General features: G+C 37.9%; 4 protein-coding genes across 19 annotated transcripts in view; 2 read left to right on the forward strand and 2 right to left on the reverse strand.

Annotated features, from left to right (window-relative positions):
• LOC125779131 (craniofacial development protein 2-like) overlaps positions 1-2,687 on the reverse strand; it is a 409,833-nt gene extending 407,146 nt beyond the window's left edge. Inside the window, exon 1 of the mRNA XM_049459746.1 lies at positions 620-2,687. Within this exon, the coding sequence (XP_049315703.1) occupies positions 1,482-2,687 (1,206 nt within the window). The 3' untranslated portion in view covers positions 620-1,481. The remainder of the gene's footprint in view (positions 1-619) is intronic.
• Positions 1-20,275, reverse strand: part of LOC105222874 (tau-tubulin kinase homolog Asator) — a 763,131-nt gene that overhangs the window by 498,441 nt on the left and 244,415 nt on the right. The window lies entirely within an intron of this gene.
• The window catches only part of LOC125779107 (uncharacterized), a 434,818-nt gene that overhangs the window by 40,570 nt on the left and 373,973 nt on the right, over positions 1-20,275 (forward strand). The gene's annotated exons all lie outside the window — the stretch shown is intronic.
• The window catches only part of LOC125779147 (craniofacial development protein 2-like), a 113,351-nt gene that overhangs the window by 7,267 nt on the left and 85,809 nt on the right, over positions 1-20,275 (forward strand). The window lies entirely within an intron of this gene.

The following is a 20,275-nucleotide window of genomic DNA, read 5'->3' on the forward strand; positions in this document are numbered from 1 at the left end:
TATTCGCCGTGGCCAACGCGCAAAGGACCATAAATCTTTCGCAGAATTTTTCTCTCGAAGACTCGCAACGTCGACTCATCCGCTGTTGACATCGTCCAAGCCTCTGCACCATATAGCAGGACGGGAATTATGAGTGGCTTATAGAGTTTGGTTTTTGTCTGTCGAGAGAGGACTTTGCTTCTCAATTGCCTACTCAGTTCGAAGTAGCACCTGTTGGCAAGAGTTATCCTGCGTTGGATTTCTAGGCTGACATTGTTGGTGGTGTTTACGCTGGTTCCAAGATAGACGAAATTATCTACAACTTCAAAGTTATGACTGTCAACAGTGACGTGAGTGCCAAGTCGCGAGTACGACGACTGTTTGTTTGATGACAGGAGATATTTCGTCTTGCCCTCGTTCACTGCCAGACCCATTCGTTTTGCTTCCTTGTCCAGCCTGGAGAAAGCAGAACTAATGGCGCGAGTGTTGAGGCCGATGATATCAATATCATCGGCATACGCCAGCAGCTGTACACTCTTATAAAAGATTGTACCTGCTCGATTAAGTTCTGCAGCTCGAACTATTTTCTCCAGCAGCAGATTGAAAAAGTCGCAGGATAGGGAGTCGCCTTGTCTGAAACCTCGTTTGGTATCGAACGGCTCGGAGAGGTTCTTCCCGATCCTGACGGAGCTTTTGGTGCCGCTCAACGTCAGTTTACACAGCCGTATCAGTTTTGCGGGCATACCAAATTCAGACATCGCGGCATAAAGCAGCTCCTTTTCGTGCTGTCGAAAGCAGCTTTGAAATCGACGAAGAGGTGGTGTGTGTCGATTCTCCTTTCACGGGTCTTTTCCAAGATTTGGCGCATGGTGAATATCTGGTCGGTTGTTGATTTGCCAGGTCTAAAGCCACACTGATAAGGTCCAATCAGTTCGTTGACGGTGGGCTTTAATCTTTCACACAATACGCTCGATAGAACCTTATATGCGATGTTGAGGAGGCTAATCCCACGGTAGTTGGCGCAGATTGTGTGGTCTCCTTTTTTATGGATTGGGCATAGCACACTTAAATTTCAGTCGTTGGGCATGCTTTCGTCCGACCATATTTTACAAAGAAGCTGATGCATGCACCTTATCAGCTCTTCGCCGCCGTGTTTGAATAGCTCGGCCGGCAATCCATCGGCACTTGCCGCTTTGTTGTTTTTCAGGCGGGCAATTGCTATTCGATCTTCTTCATGGTCGGGCAATGGAACGTCTGCTCCATCGTCATCGGTTGGGGTATCGGGTTCGCCTCCTCCTGGTGTTGTGCTTTCACTGCTATTCAGCAGGCTGGAGAAGTGTTCCCTCCATAATTTAAGTATGCTCTGGGCATCGGTGGCTAGATAACCTTGGGGGGTTCTACAAGAGTATGCTCCGATCTTGAAACCTTCTGTAAGCCGCCGCATTTTTTCGTAGAATTTTCGAGCATTACCCCTGTCGGCCAGCTTATCAAGCTGTTCGTACTCACGCATTTTCCTCTTTCTTCTTCTGTCTGCAAATGCGTCTCGCTTCCCTCTTCAACTCTCGGTATCTATCCCATCCCGCACGTGTTGTGGTCGATCGTAACGTTGCGAGGTAGGCAGCCTGTTTTCTCTCCGCTGCGACACGGCACTCCTCGTCGTACCAGCTGTTCTTTTGCACTTTCCGAAAACCAATGGTTTCGGTTGCAGCTGTACGTAAGGAGTTTGAAATGCCGTCCCACAGTTCCCTTATACCGAGTTGTTGACGAGTGCTCTCAGAGAGCAGGAGTGCAAGCCGAGTAGAAAATCGTTCGGCTGTCTGTTGTGATTGCAGCTTCTCGACGTCGAACCTTCCTTGTGTTTGTTGGCGTGCGTTTTTTGCTGCACAGAGGCGGGTGCGAATTTTGGCTGCAACAATATAGTGGTCCGAGTCGATGTTAGGACCTCGGAGCGCACGCACATCTAAAACACTGGAGACGTGTCTTCCGTCTATCACAACATGATCGATCTGGTTGGTAGTTTTTCGATCCGGAGACAGCCAGGTAGCTTGATGTATCTTCTTATGCTGGAATCTAGTACTACAGATAACCATATTTCGGGCCCCGGCGAAGTCGATCAGCCTCAACCCATTTGGGGATGTTTCCTCGTGGAGGCTGAATTTACCGACCGTAGTGCCAAAGATACCTTCTTTGCCCACCCTGGCGTTGAAGTCACCAAGCACGATTTTGACATCGTGGCGGGGGCATCTCTCATAAGTGCGCTCCAAGCACTCATAAAAGGCATCTTTGGTCACATCGTCCTTCTCTTCCGTCGGGGCGTGGGCGCAAATCATCGATATGTTGAAGAACCTCGCTTTGATGCGGATTGTGGCTAGACGTTCATTCACCGCAGTCAATGATAGTACTCGGCGACGGAATCTCTCTCCTACCACGAATCCAACACCATACTTGCGCTCCTTTATATGGCCACTGTAGTAAATGTCACAAGGACCTACTTGTCTCTGTCCTTGTCCCGTCCATCGCATTTCTTGGACGGCGGTGATGTCAGCCTTTATTTTCACGAGGACATCAACCAGCTGGGCAGCGGCACCTTCCCAATTAAGGGACCGGACATTCCAGGTGCATGCCCTCAATTCGTAGTCCTTATTTCGTTTGCCATGGTCGTCATCAAAAGGGGGGTCACTCATCCGAGGCTTGTTGTTCCTTTTCATTGGGAGTGTTTTTTTTACGTGGCGGGTCCCAAACCCAGCGCACAACCCTATGCAGGGGATGTTTCGCCTTCTCACTTTAGCTCGCCTTCAAACGGATGTTCTTAGGCTACCCAGAGGATACTTGGTCAAAGACCGGAAGTCGTGAGCTGCTTGAGTCATATGCAAAAGAATCGTTTCTGGCCACTCCCAAGTGAATGGCGATCAGAGAACTTTCCTCACTTGCGTGAACTTCTACACATGACTCCATCCCCCCGAGAGTATAAATATACAATATTTGAAAACGAACCGATTTTACATCACATAAAATAGATAACATACGAACACGCACACGAACATGTATTGAGTTGTACACTTAAAACCCTATGTCATGTGACAATACATAGAAAAATACATTCATATAAATTTAATTTCGACAGGAATATTTCGCTGTCGCCGCCATCGTTGAGTTTAGAGTCTAAGATTTCTAGTATTAAATGATAAGCAAATCTACCATAACAAAAATTAGAATGAAACAGTAAGGAAGAGCTAAGTTCAACAACCGAATATTTTATCTTTCAACTTGCAAACGCCAAAACCAGGGAAATACTTTAAGGTGTTAAAGCAATCATATACAGTAAAGTCAGCCGGATGTTCGAAAATTCTGATATTAGTTATATAGGATATAGGTCAAGTTTTTGCTCAAATTTATCTATTTTAGGCACAAAGATGCATGGTTGGCAGTAGTCCGATTACGCCTGAATAGAGTTTTCGGAAATGACCGAAGCCAGATCGATCATGTTGTGATAGATAGACTGGATATGTATCCAGTGTCCTTGACGTGCGTACGCTCCGAGAACCTAACGTCGAGTGGGACCACAATATCGTTGTAGCAAAGATAGGCGCCCGCCTCTGGAGAACAAAATACGCTCGTCGATAAACACGTGGAAGGTAAGACGCCGAGAAGCTACTATCACAACCGACAGCGAAACGGTTTCCTACTCGACCAGCTCTCTGGAAGCACTCATCAGCAACTCTGTATTAGGGAAATGTGGGACGAATTTTCAAACTCCTTGCGTACAGCCGCAAGCGACACCATTGGATTTCGTAAAGGTCGAAAGAACAGGCGGTACGATGATGACAGTGAAGAGAAAGTGGCCGCCTCACAATGTTGCAATCCACCACAACACAAGCGGGGTAGGATTAGTGAAGGGACAAGGGTAAATACTCAAAAGATAAATTGGATATTTAAATGTAACTACCAAGGTATTTACCCAAAATGTGGGTATAAATCAGAACAAAGAAAAATTTAAATAAATTAAAGGAATTCAATTTTTTGTTATGAATTATTATTATATTTTTTAATAACAAATTACATATTTTTTAAATTTAATTGTAATCGCTGTCGCTGTCCGTATCCGATAAAAATTCATATCGAGTAGAGTGCGTGATCCCGGCTGAAGTTGAAGGTATATCGTCTTGTGTACATTCTAGTGAAGGATTCATGGAATTTTCAAATTGAGTGGAGTGCGTGCTTTCTGCTGAAGGTGGTAAACTGTTTTTAAAAAGCAAGTTCCAGTTGCACGATATATATGTTATTTTTTCCTGTCTTTGTGTTGTTAAACGGTTCCTTTTTTTGGAATGAATGAAGCTGTGGGTGCTAAAGGAACGTTCAGTAGCAGCTGAAGTACAGGGAGCTGTTAAAATTCGAAAAGCTAATTTGCTTAATTGCGTGCTTCCGCAAATTCCTTTTCATCAAGTTACAGGAGAAATTTCATCCAAACAGCTCCAGACAAAAGTTTTTGCCCAGAAATCATTCCTGGCCTTGTAGTTGGCAAAATCTGCGATTACATTTATGTTTAGCGCCTGTGACATTGTGTGAATGAACTCCAATGCATCTACCTCCTCAGACGGATCAAGATCACTTCCTTGTGCCTTAGGATCTAGCAAATTCGCAGCTAAATGTATCGGTTATACGGTTTTTTTTAATCGTATGTTGAATATGGTTGATAGCTCAGTTTTTCGGCATCATTCAGTATCATAGTTGAAGCAAACTCTAATTCAAGCTTGATTTAATTTCATTAAACGCGAAGTATACCATGTGTATATTAAATTCATTTGACTCTAACTTACAAATCTATTTTGTAATGCAACCAAATATGTTTGAGCTTAAATTTAATTGCTGCCAAAATATTTCGCTAAGTAACTGTGATTTTATATCGGCTTGTAGATTAATTTCTTCATGAACTGCTAAGGTCTGAAAGGATGCTTTAGTTTTTATTACACTCTGTATTGAATAGAAGAAACTTCCCCACCTTGTTTTGGCTGGCAGCTTTAATTGTTCACCGATTCCTTTTTCTTTCACAATTTTAGTTAAAGTTGTTGTTAGAACTTGGTTGTTTTTAATTGTTTTGATTATATTTACAATATTTGAGTAATTCTTCTGTAAGGTATCGAATTTTAAAAAATCCTGACAAACTAAATGAAGGCTATGCACTACACAACCCATAGGTACAACATTCGGGTAGGCTTCTTTTACTATTTTGAACGCCTTTTGCATATTTGCAGCATTGTCACCAATTAACACAAAAAATTTTTGTTCACCGTATTCCTTCATGATTTTAATAATTTCCTGTGATAAGTACTGAGCTGTATGCCGATTGGCCTGTGTTGACAGACTTTTCACAAATACAGTTTCTGGCTTTGATATGTGAAAGTTTACAACACCTTCATTACGAATGTTACTCCATCCATCACATTTAATATGTAAAAAATTTGCTGCTTTTAGTTGCAGAGTGATGTCCATACTCATCTCGTTGTAAATTTTATCCAGATATATGCTGGAAATCGCTTTTCTAGTTGGAGTCTTGAAATGTGGATTAAGGTCCTTAAAAAGTCCTTCCACAATGGGTGCTCCACTATTGCCAAAGGAGCGCCGGTTACAAATATAGCCTTAGCTAAGTTGTATTGTGCTAAATTTGAAGGAAGATGCTTATGTAAATCAGATGAAGGCGGAGAATCACTTTCTGCCTTTATCTTGGTTCTTGCCACATTGGATGCAAGCATGTCTTGAATTCGTTGTTTTATTAATACTCGTAATGGACACTTGATGCACGTTATTAAATGTTTTTCCATTTTATTTACATTTTCAAATTTGTGAGCATGAAACTTCATTGCTATTATCACTTCTATGAAAATGTTTCCAAATATTTTCCTTTTTCGGTCTTCTCATCATTTAAAATATAATTATTAACACGCGCCCTTTATTTCACTTACTAATCGCTGGGAACAAATATTTAAGATGAACCAAATTCTTTTTATGCACTTGATTCAGGTTGTTGTTGCCGTCGCTCCCACTCATTACATTGAATTCACATAAGCATGCTGATTAGCGGTTCTTATTAAGAATTGTTGTTACTTATTTATGTTCAAAGTAAATTTTTTAAAATGTTCTAATTTCTGTTACTTTACGTAAAAACCAGTACTTGTTATTCAAATGAGTATTTACTCGAAACTAGAAAAATACCCGGGTATGAAAATGGGTATAAATGGGTAAATACCCAGGTCTAAACCCATGTCTAGGTAGGATAGATACCGAAAGTGTAAGAGGAAAGCGAGACACATATACAAACGAAAACTAAATAGGCGAAACGCTTGAGTATGGAAATCTACTATCGACCAGATTTCCACCATGCCCAATATTAAAAAAATAAAAACGTGAAAAGGCCGCTAAGCCGCTATGTCTTAACTTGGTATTTTTGTAAAGCTATTACAGCTATGCAAACTGACGTGGAGCACCATCAGAAGTAGCGCCAGGATCGGGGAGGTACTTCGATACCAACCTGGGTTTCAGACAAGTACCATATCCAGTGATTTCTTTAATATATTGCTGGACAAAATAATATGAGCTGCAGAGTTTAATAGAGAAGCTACAATCTTCTATAGGAGTGCGCACCTGCTGGCGTCGATGATATTGATATCAGTGACCTCAACAACCTCGCCGTTAGTTCTGCTTTTTCTAGACTGGATAAGAAAGCGAAGTAAATGGGTCTGGTAGTGAACGAGGGAAAAACTAAATACCTCCTGTCGTCAAACAATCAGTCGCGACTAGACTAGACGCCCACGTCACTGTTCATAACTTCGAAGTCGTAGTTAATTTCGTCTATCTTGAAACCTGTATTAACAACAACAACCACTCTTACCAACAGGTTCTACTTTGGACTGAGTAGGCAATTGAAAAGTAAAGTCCTCTCCAGAGGAACAAAGGCCATGGATAATGACAGCATCTGACTAGTCGGCCTTAGGAGTGTTCGGGTCAAAGGTTTTGCGGAAAATTTATGATTTTTTGCGCATTGGCAACGTCGAGTACCGCTGTCGATGGTATGATGACCTGCATGAGATATACGGCGACACTGAAATAGTTCAGCGAATGAAGAGGCAGCGGCTGCGCTGTTTAAGTTATGTTATCCGGATGGTAGAGGACACTTCAGCTTTGAAAGATGTCGGTTCCGTACCCGTCGGTCGGTCGGCAGAGGAAGAAGAAGACCGCTCCGCTCCGTTGGAGAGATAAGGATCCGGCTCCAGTTGGATTAGATTAAAATTTATTTTATTTTGGCCGATTAATATGTTTAAATTTTTTGTTATGATTTTATACTTTTTATTGTATTTTCAATAATTAATAAAGTGATTTAAGCTTATTAGCTTTCACTTAATAACTTTTTATAACATTTTTCAATCGAAAATTAATCCTATTATGCATCGTAAACATTTCATCAAATACATTTAAATTTCGCACTTTCTTTTTGAGCGGTGTCAACAAATCTGTCTGATCATATACATTTTTGGTAGAACTTCAATCTGGCAGTTCTAGTCGTTCCAATTTCCAAACGTCAAAGCTTATCCGATCCATTCTACTGTCAAAGTCGGGTAGGCGAGTTGCTCTCTCTCATTTCCAATGACAGGAGAGTTGGGCATCTCTTTATCTCTGAACTGAACATTCATACAAGTACCTTATAAATTTTGTTTGCTCATACGACATGGTAATGTATGAATCAGTGGGAAAGGGATGCCCAACTTATTCCAGTGTGAGAGCGCCTCAAAATAAGCGTTATTTATATAATTTTGCATTGTAGCCAGATCGGGGACAATAATGATTTTTGGGTATTCAAATTAAAACACCCAACATTTATCACGATTGCAAATTAAACTACTTAAATCCTTCTTTATGATTTTATGGTATGTTAAAACAGCTGACTTTTGATCTTTCAATACTTAATAAGGTGCATGAAGCCTATTAGTTCTCAATTAATAAATGTTTTTAATCATTGGTAATTAAAAATTAATTCTACTGTGCATCACATTGCAAAACGTTTCGTGAAATACAGCAGAATCGCGCAAAAGTTAACTCGATAGAAAGTTAAACCTTATCTATTTTTTTCCAAACCCAACCGTTTGTTTGGCAAGAAAAACAATTGCTATGTATTCCCCGAATTTATATGTAAAAAATTATTTTCAGTATTGTTTGTCATGGGCGTTTGAACTTGTGATTTGTTTATAGTTAGTCTATTAAAAAATATCAATAAAGCAGAAAAAATTATTGCAAATCAGATTAAATTTACGAATAGACGGCACCTGGCCGAAAAATAGCTAAGAATAGAATCACATTTATCTTGTATGCGAGCGCAGATGGTTCGCATTGTTGAAGTTGAAATCATTGATAATTGGTAAATCCGTATCCCCTTTGCTACAAAGGGTTTGAAAACTCATTGGGTTACCTCTAAAACGCAAAAGTCTTGGATGAAGACGGCTTCGTGAGTACAATCGTTATTGTCCAAAGTGGATGGTGTTGACCACAGCAGTGAAGACATCGAAAATTGGAACGACGATCAAAATACGGAAGATTATGAAGATTTCGAGGTGTCTGACAATGAAATTGAAGAACCAGTCATAAAAGAATATGCAACAACAGAAAGTGAGTTTTTCGAAAGCAGTTGAATGCATCCATACCATGATATAGTGGTATGAAAACAATAATGATGCAAATCAGATATCACATTCTATTAATATGCTCCCGAAAATTGTCAGGATCTATTGCACAAAAGAAAAGAAATAAACAAGTATCGATCGTTTCTTTAAACCAGCCAAACAAATTAATATTTACATGTGTATGTATAATGTGAAAAAGTACAAACTAAATCTTAGTTTTGTTACAAGTAAAAGTGAGTCTTGCAAATAAATTGAACGTATTATATCACCAAAATTATGTTTATATCCGAGTTTTTTTTTCCAAATTGGAAAACCCTTTCGAAAAGTTAATACATATTCCCTTCCAGTCATTCCAATTGCAAAACCTCAAAACCAAACCAGTCAACTGTCAAAGTTCGGTAAGTAAACGGTTCTCACATTTCCGGTGACAGGAGAGTTGGGCATCTCTTTATCTCTCGTATGAACGTTCACTTAATTTCAGAGCTTCACTGCAATTGATGTATAACTTTAACTGCATACAACTTTCAAAGAAGAGGTTCTACCCAAAAAGTACTAGAATATAACTATTCAAATTTGTAGGTTTATTTTATTTCGAGATAAGAATTTTATTTGGTTAGGATAAAAACTGAAACTGCAGCAGGCGTTCGCAAAAAAACAGAGCTTGGGAAATAACAGACAGCTTAATTTACCATACCATATAGTATATGTACACTCTGACATTTCAATATCTGTCTCAATTAGTTTTAGGTGTTACAAAATTCGTTAGGTGAACAAAACTTTTATATTCAGTAGTAACATATTGTGAGAGTATTAAAAGCATGAATAAAATGTGGTGCAAATGAGTATAACAGTGTTTCTTTTCTCGACGAAAATGTTGCCTCATTATATGGCTAAATTATACAAATGTTTCATTACACCCTCCAAAATGTTCAATGTTTTAATTAACAAAAGAACAAAAATTGCTCCTTAAATCAGCTGTTGCATCATTTTCGTTCGTAATTATTATAGTACACACAATAACATAAATTTTTTTACCTGTAATTTACGATACTCATGAATATACGCTTCTTTTTTAAGCCTTTTACCCCTAAGTCAGAGTAAGAGTTCACAACGTTTTCTATGAGTTCTTTCAATCTCTCTCTTTCAACAACTATCATCCACATTTCATTTTCTGATTATAATGAGGATGAATTGACCCACTCAGAGGCCATCCATAAATTACGTCACACGAATTTAAGGATTTTTTAATCCCTCCCCCCGTCCTTGTCACAAGTTGTCACATATGGACTAGAACATCAGGAACATCTTCTTCCATGCACAAAGCATCGCCATCATTCATTAAACAGATAATCTCTCAGGCACGTTTAGCCGCAATTCTTTGAGGACAAATTTTCGCGATAGGTAACAGCTCTTGCATTTTATATGATTGTTTGTGTTGATTGGTGGCTTGAAGAAAAATATAGACCACATATGCTCCACGATCTTTTAAATAAGTATGACTCGACACTAGGGCAATAACTATCATATTAAACTTGTTTTAGATGGAATGATGCTTGGAGATTTAATTATATCTGTAGTAAGAATGGAGCAAACTTAGCGTTGTTGTCATCACTTCCTGTGACTCCATAACCTTCTGATATCTGTTTAATTAACACAGGTGGTGGTAAAAATCCTTCTTTTAATAATTTCCAAAGACTAGAACGTCTTACACCGCAACATGCAATAGTTTCACATTTAACCATTTGTAAAAAATATTGTGACTCACGTACATGATTAGTATACCAAGTAGCATTATTCTTCCACATCATAGCCTGTTCAATATCCAGTCCAGTAACAGTTGGTGCAACACATTCAGCAACGACTAGAAAATTATCAATGACTAACTTGCTCCAAATGTGCCAGCACATCTCTCGCACTTTCGAAGTTTCGTTTTTCTAGATCTACGTCAGTAGTTCGATTACTTGAATCAAGATGTGACCCAAAATTTTTATGATTTAATAGTACACCAGTAAGTTCGCGACTGAAAGGTGCCATGCGTCGTTAAATCCACTCCTTCCTGGGGCATTTGTAGCTATATAAATTGCATCTAAATCAAAATCTTTAAAATGGTGTAAAGCTGAAACTATAACGGGAGAGACAATTTTGTAACTTTGATTAAAATTATAATATAAAATAAAATAAACTACGATTCGCAGAAGAGCCCCAATGTTTACAAATTTATTGTAACGAACCCTGGACACGGTGAGTATACCTCAGCAAGTTATACTTGTAAGAAGCAGGGGCACTAATAGAACACGCAACTTTGACAGCCCGTGTATAGGGCAGCATAAATGCATAATTTTTGTGAGAAAAGAAAACGATATAAGACATCCTGTATTCCTCTTTTTCCTCATTACTCGCGTAGACACCGTCTTGTAATTCCTTGTTACTTATTCACAATCGCCCCTGTTTTATATTTTATTCTATTAAGTTGTCCATACACAAGATTTATGAAATGAGTTGAAATCTGGCACCTAAAAGCAACTATAAATGCTGTAAATGTTGAAGACATAACGACTCCAATCAAAATAATATTGCAAAATACATTGTGAGCAAGCCATCATCAACTACAGTGAGTACTGCAAACTAAAATGTGCTAGATGGACACATCGCGCTAGTCACAAAAACGTCGAATTAAACTTAAGGCATTTTGGCAGATCTAAGCATACTTGATCACTCTAACTGTGATCGATGCTGCTGGCATCGAAATCAATCACCGAAAGATAATAAAGGAAATAGTAAAAAAAGGCAGCTAAACTATCTTATTCAATAACATGTAAATTTCATAATGGGCAAGATTCAGTTTGGAAGTAAAACTAAAACAAGATTTCAATTTGACGGGTTATAAAAAAAATTTATAGCGATTATTTAGCTATAGTCTGTGTTAGTCGATTCTTCTTCTTCTTAATTGGGATAGACACCGCTTACGCGATTATCTATATATATAAAAGAAAGTTGATGTTAGTTACACCATTTATAACTCAAGAACGGCTGAACCGATTTGGCTGAAAATTGGTGGAGAGGTAGCTTAGAACCAGGGTAAGGACATAGGATACCTTTTATATCTTTATGTCAAAATTTAATACAACTCATAATACAAAAATTATATTTATATGGCTCTATGGCTCAGTAATCAGTCGTTGAGTATGTATTATACCACGTGCATCCCAAAAGACTGATGTCATACATAACCTTTCCCGCCGCCTTTTTCGTTTTTCCACCCCTGTTCATCAGGTTCATCATGTGCAGTCCACTACATTGGCTGTCTATTGGACTCCAGTGGGAAAGGATGGAGTTATGTTCCTATCACTGATGAAAAATTTCGGCTTTATTCCGATTAGAGAGCACTTAAACACTTCTCAGAATCAGTTATTCGTTGTTTTTCTTTGATTATGAACTTGCGAGACACCTACTTTGCTCATTTCACCTGTTTCCAGGTTATCAAATATCTTTTCAACGGTGGATTTCCCTGAGCCCAAATTCAACGGTATTTTCCCCAAAAAGCCAAATGCTTTATTAACACACGAAATGCTCTATGATCCATTTTTTTTATAAACTAACACAAGTTTCTTCACAAAATATTATATCTCATTAACTAATAATTATAACCCAACTAATAGAAATCATATAGATGGTAGTAGTATTATCTATGTATCAGCCACAGTGAAGCGTGGACGGGTCCTCTAGTAGCCTTATGAAACGAAAAGTAGTAACGTTTCATGTGATATGTTTTCAAAATACGAATTGTTTACATTACAAGTATCGTTGTTTAATTTTTTATGAAGCAATGACACTTGCATTTTCGTTATACAAATTAATGTGAGTGCCAATTTTAATTCTTCTTCTTCTCAATTGGCGTATACACCGCTTACGCGATTATAGCCGAGTCAACAACAGCGCGCCAGTCGTTTCTTCTCTTCGCTACGTGGCGCCAATTGGATATTCCAAGCGTAGCCAGGTCCTTCTCCACCTGGTCTTTCCAACGAAATGGAGATCTTCCCCCGGCGGGTACTGCGTCGAATACTTTCAGAGCTGGAGTGTTTTTATCCATCTGTACAACATGACCTAGCCAGCGTAGCCGCTGTCTTTTAATTCGCTGAACTATGTCAATGTCATCGTATATCTCGCACAGCTCATCGTTCCATCGAATGCGATATTCGCCGTGGCCAATGCGCAAAGGACCATAAATCTTTCGCAGGACCTTTCTCTCGAAAACTTGTAACGTCGACTCGTCGGTTGTTGTCATCGTCCAAGCCTCTGCACCATATAGCAGGACGGGAATTATGAGCGACTTATAGAGTTTGGTTTTTGTTCGTCGAGAGAGGACTTTACTTTTCAATTGCCTACTCCGTCCGAAGTAGCACCTGTTGGCAAGAGTTATCCTGCGTTGGATTTCTAGGCTGACATTGTTGGTGGTGTTTACGCTGGCTCCAAGATAGACGAAATTATATGCGACTTCAAAGTTATGACTGTCAACAGTGACGTGAGTGCCAAGACGCGAGTGCGACGACTGTTTGTTTGATGACAGGAAATATTTCGTCTTGCCCTCCTTCACTGCCAAACCCATTTGTTTTGCTTCCTTGTCCAGGAGAAAGCAGAAATAACGGCGCCGGTGTTGAGGCCGATGATATCAATATCATCGGCATACGCCAGCAGCTGTGCACTCTTATAAAAGATTGTACCTGCTCAATTAAGTTCTGCAGCTGGAATAATTTTCTCCAGAAGCAGATTGCAGAAGTCGCACGATAGGGAGTCGCCTTGTCTGAAACCTCGTTTGGTATCGAACTGCTCGGAGAGGTCCTTCCCGATTCTGACGGAGCTTTTGGTATTGCTCAACGTCAGTTTACACAGCCGTATTAGTTTTGCGGGGATACCAAATTCAGACATCGCGGCATAGAGGCAGCTCCTTTTCGTGCTGTCGAAAGCAGTTTTGAAATCGACGAAGTGGTGGTGTGTGTCGATTCTCCGTTCAAGGGTCTTTTCCAAGATTTGGCGTATGGTGAATATCCGGTCGGTTGTTGATTTGCCAGGTCTAAAGCCACACTGATAAGGTTCAATCAGTTTGTTGACGGTGGGCTTTAATCTTTCACACAACACGCTCGATAGAACCTTGTACGCGATGTTGAGGAGGCTTATCCCACGGTAGTTGGCACAGATTGTGGGGTCTCCTTTTTTCTAGATTGGGCATAGCACACTTAAATTCCAATCGTTGGGCATGCTTTCGTCCGACCATATTTTACAAAGAAGCTGATGCATGCTCCTTATCAGTTCTTCGCCGCCGTGTTTGAATAGCTCGACCGGCAATCGATCGGCCCCCGCCGCTTTGTTGTTCTTCAGGCGGGTAATTGCTATTCGAACTTTTTCATGATCGGGCAATGTAACGTCTGCTCCATTGTCATCGATCGGGTTCGCCTTCTCCTGTCGTTATACGTTCATTGCCATTCAGCAGGCTGGAGAAGTGTTCCCTTTATAATTTAAGTATGCTCTGGGCATAGGGTTACCAGATAGAAAATCGTCATTAACTGGACAGAATAAAAAAAAAATGGACTTGTCTGGACACCGCGAACAAATTAAATAAGTCAATTAGTTAAAAAACAAAATTTATTATATTAAAAAAAAACATATATAAATTCATATTAATAAGTACGTATAGGTATAATACATATTTCAAAATGTATACTTGTTATTACTTTTTAACGCCTTAGCCAATTTTATGCCTTTTTCTGTATTTAAAAATTTTATAAATTCATTACAATTTTCAGATAAATTTTGTCTTATTAAAAGCTCTGATTTTATTAGATCTATAAGCATTTTGTTCCTTTCTTTCGAAAATAAATTATTAAATAAACTAAATATTTTTTCACAAAAAGCGTTGCTAATTTGTATGGAAAATATGAATGAAATAATTTTTCTCATATTTTTCATTTCATTTTCATTATATTTTGAAAAAAAAATTAGACCATATTTTATCATTTGGAATGTCTTTTGGCAAATTGTCGTAAATATTACGTAAGGAGCAATATTCAGTATATAACTCATCACAATTAATATCGTTACATATATTTAAGTTTGATATCACATCATTTAATTCAGTCCATGTGCATAATTTTGTTTTGATACAAAACAAAGATAACTGTTTCATAATTGAATTCTCGCCGTAATCGTACTTAGCTTCTAAGTAGTTTAATGTTTTTGTTAGGAATAATTCCGCTTGTTGTTTAAATTCATCTTTGTCATCTGGGTTCATTTTGCGCATCAATGTATTTGCCTTATTCCCCAAAAAATTATCATTCAGTCTATTTTTGAGGCCTATTCTTAATTTTTCCATCACAGTCGACTTCAACAATTGTGCATGAATCAGATTCCAATACTTTGATTGCCACATGAAAATCGTGCAAAACATTTTGCGCAAAATATAAATATGCTTCCGAAATACCTTCTTCAAAGCATTCTTCGTTTTCATTCATTACATCAATATTCGGAACCCCTCTGGTAACAAAATCCCATAGCTCCCTGCGACAGTTTTTAAAGAAAATATTTTTTTTAAAGAAAATATCTTTTGATAGCAGGCCAATCCAGCAGTAATCTATCTATTGCTGGTAGGAGCTCAAGGCATGCGCTACATCAGCTCGAACCTACCTATCCTACGCCTTTGCGCAAATGATTCTATCATGCTAGCAAATGCCCACGTACAGATTTGGCAATGGCAATAGCAATTCGTTTGACAGCTAGTATTCTATAAATCCTATCGTGTCGAGATGCCCCGTAAGAACGTGTGTATTTCCAGTTTGAGAGATGCTGCTTGTCGCTCACTGTTGTCTAATGCTCTGAACACATAAGGACGACAGACGACAAACGACATCTGTCAAATATTACACACGTTCTTATGGGCACTTATTTTGACGACGACACAAAAACACGACTGTAGGCCGACAGTTGTCATTCTCGCTAATTCCTATTTGCCAACGATAGTAGAATGAAGAAGAGAGATGAGGAAGAGTGGTGATGCCACTAATATGTAAAATGTAAAATTATTCACAGTTCTTACAAACTTGACGTTATTTTACAAATAAAAGCATAAAATAGCTCTATTTTATCATTTGTAATAACAATTGATAATTTAAAACAAAAATACATACCTATTTACTTATTTTTTGCATAAAAAATTTAACTTTGAACAAAATATTAAAATTTCATTGAAGTGCAAGGTATTAGTATGGCCACAACGAAATTGTGTACATGCAAAATGGACAGCTGCGTTGTTTTGTGTACATGCGTTGTTTTGTTTTCATTTCACTTTCGTACTCTCGTTTGTCGTCTGTCGTCGTTATGTGTTCAGTACATACGTGTTCAATGCATTATGTATTCTTACTGCGTTCGATAATTATCGATATTCTAACTCCAAATATACATTTTACAACACGTAGAGACACATGATAATGGAAATAACTAAAAAATAACTTTTAAAAACAAGTCAATATAAAAATAATGAAAAAAGAGAAAAAAAGAAACAAATAAATCTGGACAAAGACTTCTTTGTCTGGACTCTGGACAGCAACACAAATATCTGGACAATCCAGACGAATCCAGACCACCTGGCAACCCTATCTGGGCATCGGTGACTAGATCACCTTTGGGGGTTCTACAATAGTATGCTCCGATCTTGAAACCTTCTGTAAGCCGCCGCATTTTTTCATAGAATTTTCGAGCATTACCCGTGCCACTGTAGTAAATGCCACAAGGACCTACTCGTCTCTGTCCTTGTCCGATCCATCGCATTTCTTGGACGGCGGTGATGTCAGCCTTAACCTTGGTTAATATCTGGCAACTTTTCTCGTGAGCAGCTGTGCTTTCGTGCTCTAGAAATATTTTAAACTTTGAAATTATCCGAGTTGAGTGATCCGTTAAGATAAGTATCACTGTAATATTGTTCTATTAAGGTAATTGAAATTTACTATTATTGTGAGTTGGCTAAATTTAATTTATTCCGCCGAGTCATTTTCAATTTGTTTTTGTGCTACATTTTAAATAGTACAATTGTTAGTGTTAATTTACATTCCTTACTTAAATTTCTTTCTTGTTTTTATTCGTTTCCATCTTTGTCCATAGCTGTTCGCGAGTTTCTTACTCAAACTGCTCGCTACACTGGTTGTTATCTTTGATAACCAACTATTTTTATTGCAGTCATTTGTTATAAATATTTTTGTCATTGCTCCTTTACTTTTATTATTTAACATTTTTTATATTTTTATTTAATATTGTTTTTTGTTCATTATGACTTGTAACTTTCTGAACTGCTCTGTGAAAGGCGAGTCGGAACGCTTTGTTTCTTGCTGGCTTTGTGGTCGAGAGCTAGAAACCCTTACTGAAAAATTTATGCATTATGAAACGCTGTGTCAATCATTTCATTGCCTAAATGTGCGGGAAGAGAATCCAAAACCTTTATCTAAACGTAAACGTCCGTCTGATGAAGACACCATTGTATCTTTCCTAAAGAGAATGCCTCCACCCACTATTGATCTCATTAACCTTGCATCCCCTTGTCCTCAAGGAGAGAAGGTTCCGTCCGCTCAAGACACAGAAAAAACTGTTACTGAACACGGTAAACGGAAAACTTCGCAAGATCCGCCTCCAAATACCTCCAAGTCAGCTAATAACAACTTAGTTGTAATTCCACGGAAAAATGCAATTTTTATCTCGAGACTTGCTGCGGATACCAGTCGACGATATAAAAAGTTACATCTCGTCGAAATTAAAAACGGAAGATACAGACGTCCGTAAATTTAATTTCAAATACAACAGGGATATTTCGTCATTTAAGGTCGACGTAACCGCTGACAATTTTCAATTGATATGTCTTTGTGCGCGAATTCGAGCACAAACGCGATAAGCCCCCTGTAGTTATCTCTAAATTGCCAAGAAATCCCGTGATTACAAAAAACTAATTAACAATAATTCGCTGATTATGTATTATTAAAATGTTAGAAGTCTTAATACAAAACTTGTTGATTTGTATTTAAATAGCGCTCATTGCAACTTTAAAATCATTGCCTTCACAGAAACTTGGCTAAAGCCTCACATTTTTGATAATGAAATATTCAACAGCGAATTCGAAATCTTTAGATATGACCGGCTGAACAGAAAAGGAGGTGGTGTCTTGTTTGCTGTTCATTCTTCAATTCCATCTGAAGAAGTCGATGTTCCGCATGCAGACCTCATAGAATTTAAGTGCATTCGTATTTGCGCTAATAGTGGCCATATCTACTTAACTTTATCTTATATACCGCCTCACTCGGATATATCTCTATATATGCAAGATGCTTCATTAATAAATAATGTTTTCTCGATGGCTAATAATACTGATTCCATGATTGTTTTGTGAGATTTCAATTTACCGTGCGTACGGAACTCTATTGATGATTACACCATTCCGATTAGTACTCGCTTATGTTTTAACGAGTTCTTAGATGAAATGTCGGAGTTGGGTCTTAACCAAATTAATTTAATTTCAAACGAGTTTGGTAAGATCTTAGATCTAGTTTATGTTGATAACACTTTAATGTTCTCCGTTGTCCGATGTGATCCTTTGGTTCGGCCAGAGGACCCGCATCATCCTGCTTTGGAAATTAACATCGAAATCATAGCTAACTTTGATGATAATAATACACAAGACTTTTGTTTTTGGTTCAACTTTGCGAAAGCTAATTTTAAGAAGATTAATTACGAACTTTCTAAAGTAAGTTGGCCAGACTACAGTGGCAATATATAAAAATATGTTCCGAAGTGTGTTGATACTCAAAAAATGCGTTCTAATTTATGGTTTTCGAAAGAATTATGTAAATTAAAAAATAGAAAATCTCGTGCTTTTAAACTTAAAAAAAAAAAACTGATTTAGTTGCTGACTATTCAAAATATTCTAAATTGTGTCGATAATTTGCTGAACTTAACAAAATATGTTATAATAATTATATAAATAAAGTAAAAAATAATATTATATGTAAACCAAAATTGTTCTATGGTTACGTCAACTCCAAACGCAAGGTTTCTAATTTTCCGTCCGCTATGAAATATAAGTCTAGTATGTCTAGTGACAATCACACCATTTCTAATATGTTCGCTGAATTCTTTAAGTCCAATTACTCTCCAAAATCTCCTAAAAATGTTCCGCATCAGCACAAGTTATGTCCGATTTCTGTTATTAATGCACCTACCATTTCCGAAGCAGACTTCTTATATCAGTTAAATATGTTAGAACAATCATACAATTATGGCCCAGATATGATTCCCTCATGCTTTCTTAAGAAATGTGCCAAATATATATACCAACCTCTAACAAAACTATTTAATTCATCTCTTATGCAAGGCTTATTTCCATCCATATGGAAAAAGTCATTTATAATCCCTTTACATAAGAGTGGATTTCGGTCATCTATTGAAAACTATAGGGGAATAGCAAAGTTGTCTGCAATACCTAAACTTTTTGAAGCAATTATAACAGACGACATAACCTTCCGGATCTCCCCACTAATTTCTTGTTCTCAGCACGGTTTTCATAAAGGGAAATCTACAATAACTAATTTGCTTGAATTTGTATCACATGTATCAACGGGCTTTGCACAGATTTAAGTAAAGCTTTTGATAAAGTAAACCATTCAATTCTTTTGAATAAACTTGATCTTCTCGGTTTTCAACCAATATTTCTAAAATGGGTTGCTTCTTATCTTAGTAATAGAATTCAACAAGTCATATTTAACGATCATTTTTCTGACATAATCAATGTTCCTTCAGGCGTTCCACAAGGTAGCCATCTTGGTCCAATTCTGTTTTTGTTATTTATTAATGACATATCATCTGTTGTTAAGTTTTCAAAAGTTTTATTATATGCTGACGATGTAAAACTTTTTAAAACGTATACTTCGAATAGCGAAAGATGTCAGTTGCAAACAGACTTAAACAGCCTAGTTTCTTGGTGTGATAGAAATGACATGCCATTGAACCTTAAAAAATGTAAAAATGTATGCAGTTTTGTTGGTCTGGGAGTAACTATGGACCCCAAACTCAATTTTAATTTTCACGAATCTTCCACGGTTTTTAAAGCTAAAAGGCGCTCTTAGTTTTGTTAAACGTTGGTCTAAATAATTTAGAGATCCGTTTACCACAAAAATTCTTTTTACATCTCTGGTGAGGCCTATATTAGAGTATGCTTCTGTGGTTTGGACCCTTAGTTACCAAGTCCATTCAGATAAGTTAGAGTCCGTTCAAAGGCAATTTTTACTTTTTGCCTTAAATCATTTGCATTAGGATTCCAGTTTAAATCTTCCCCCTTACACTAACCGCTTAAAACCTATAAATCTCCCGACACTCGGTAGTCGTACGGAGATGCTTGGTATAATATTTCTTGTAAAACTCATGAATGGGTCAGTCTGTAGCCCATTTATCTTATCTGATATTAATTTGAACGTCCCCGCTCGCTCTACCAGGCAGTTTAGACCCTTAAGGTTGGTACGCAGCTCTCAAGTAATTGCTCAGGAACAAAAATACATTATTTCTGAAGTAATTTTGACAGCTGGTTACGCATCGTGAATGAT

Source organism: Bactrocera dorsalis, chromosome 6 (assembly GCF_023373825.1).
Source record: "Bactrocera dorsalis isolate Fly_Bdor chromosome 6, ASM2337382v1, whole genome shotgun sequence".
NCBI classification, from domain to species: Eukaryota; Metazoa; Arthropoda; class Insecta; order Diptera; family Tephritidae; genus Bactrocera; species Bactrocera dorsalis.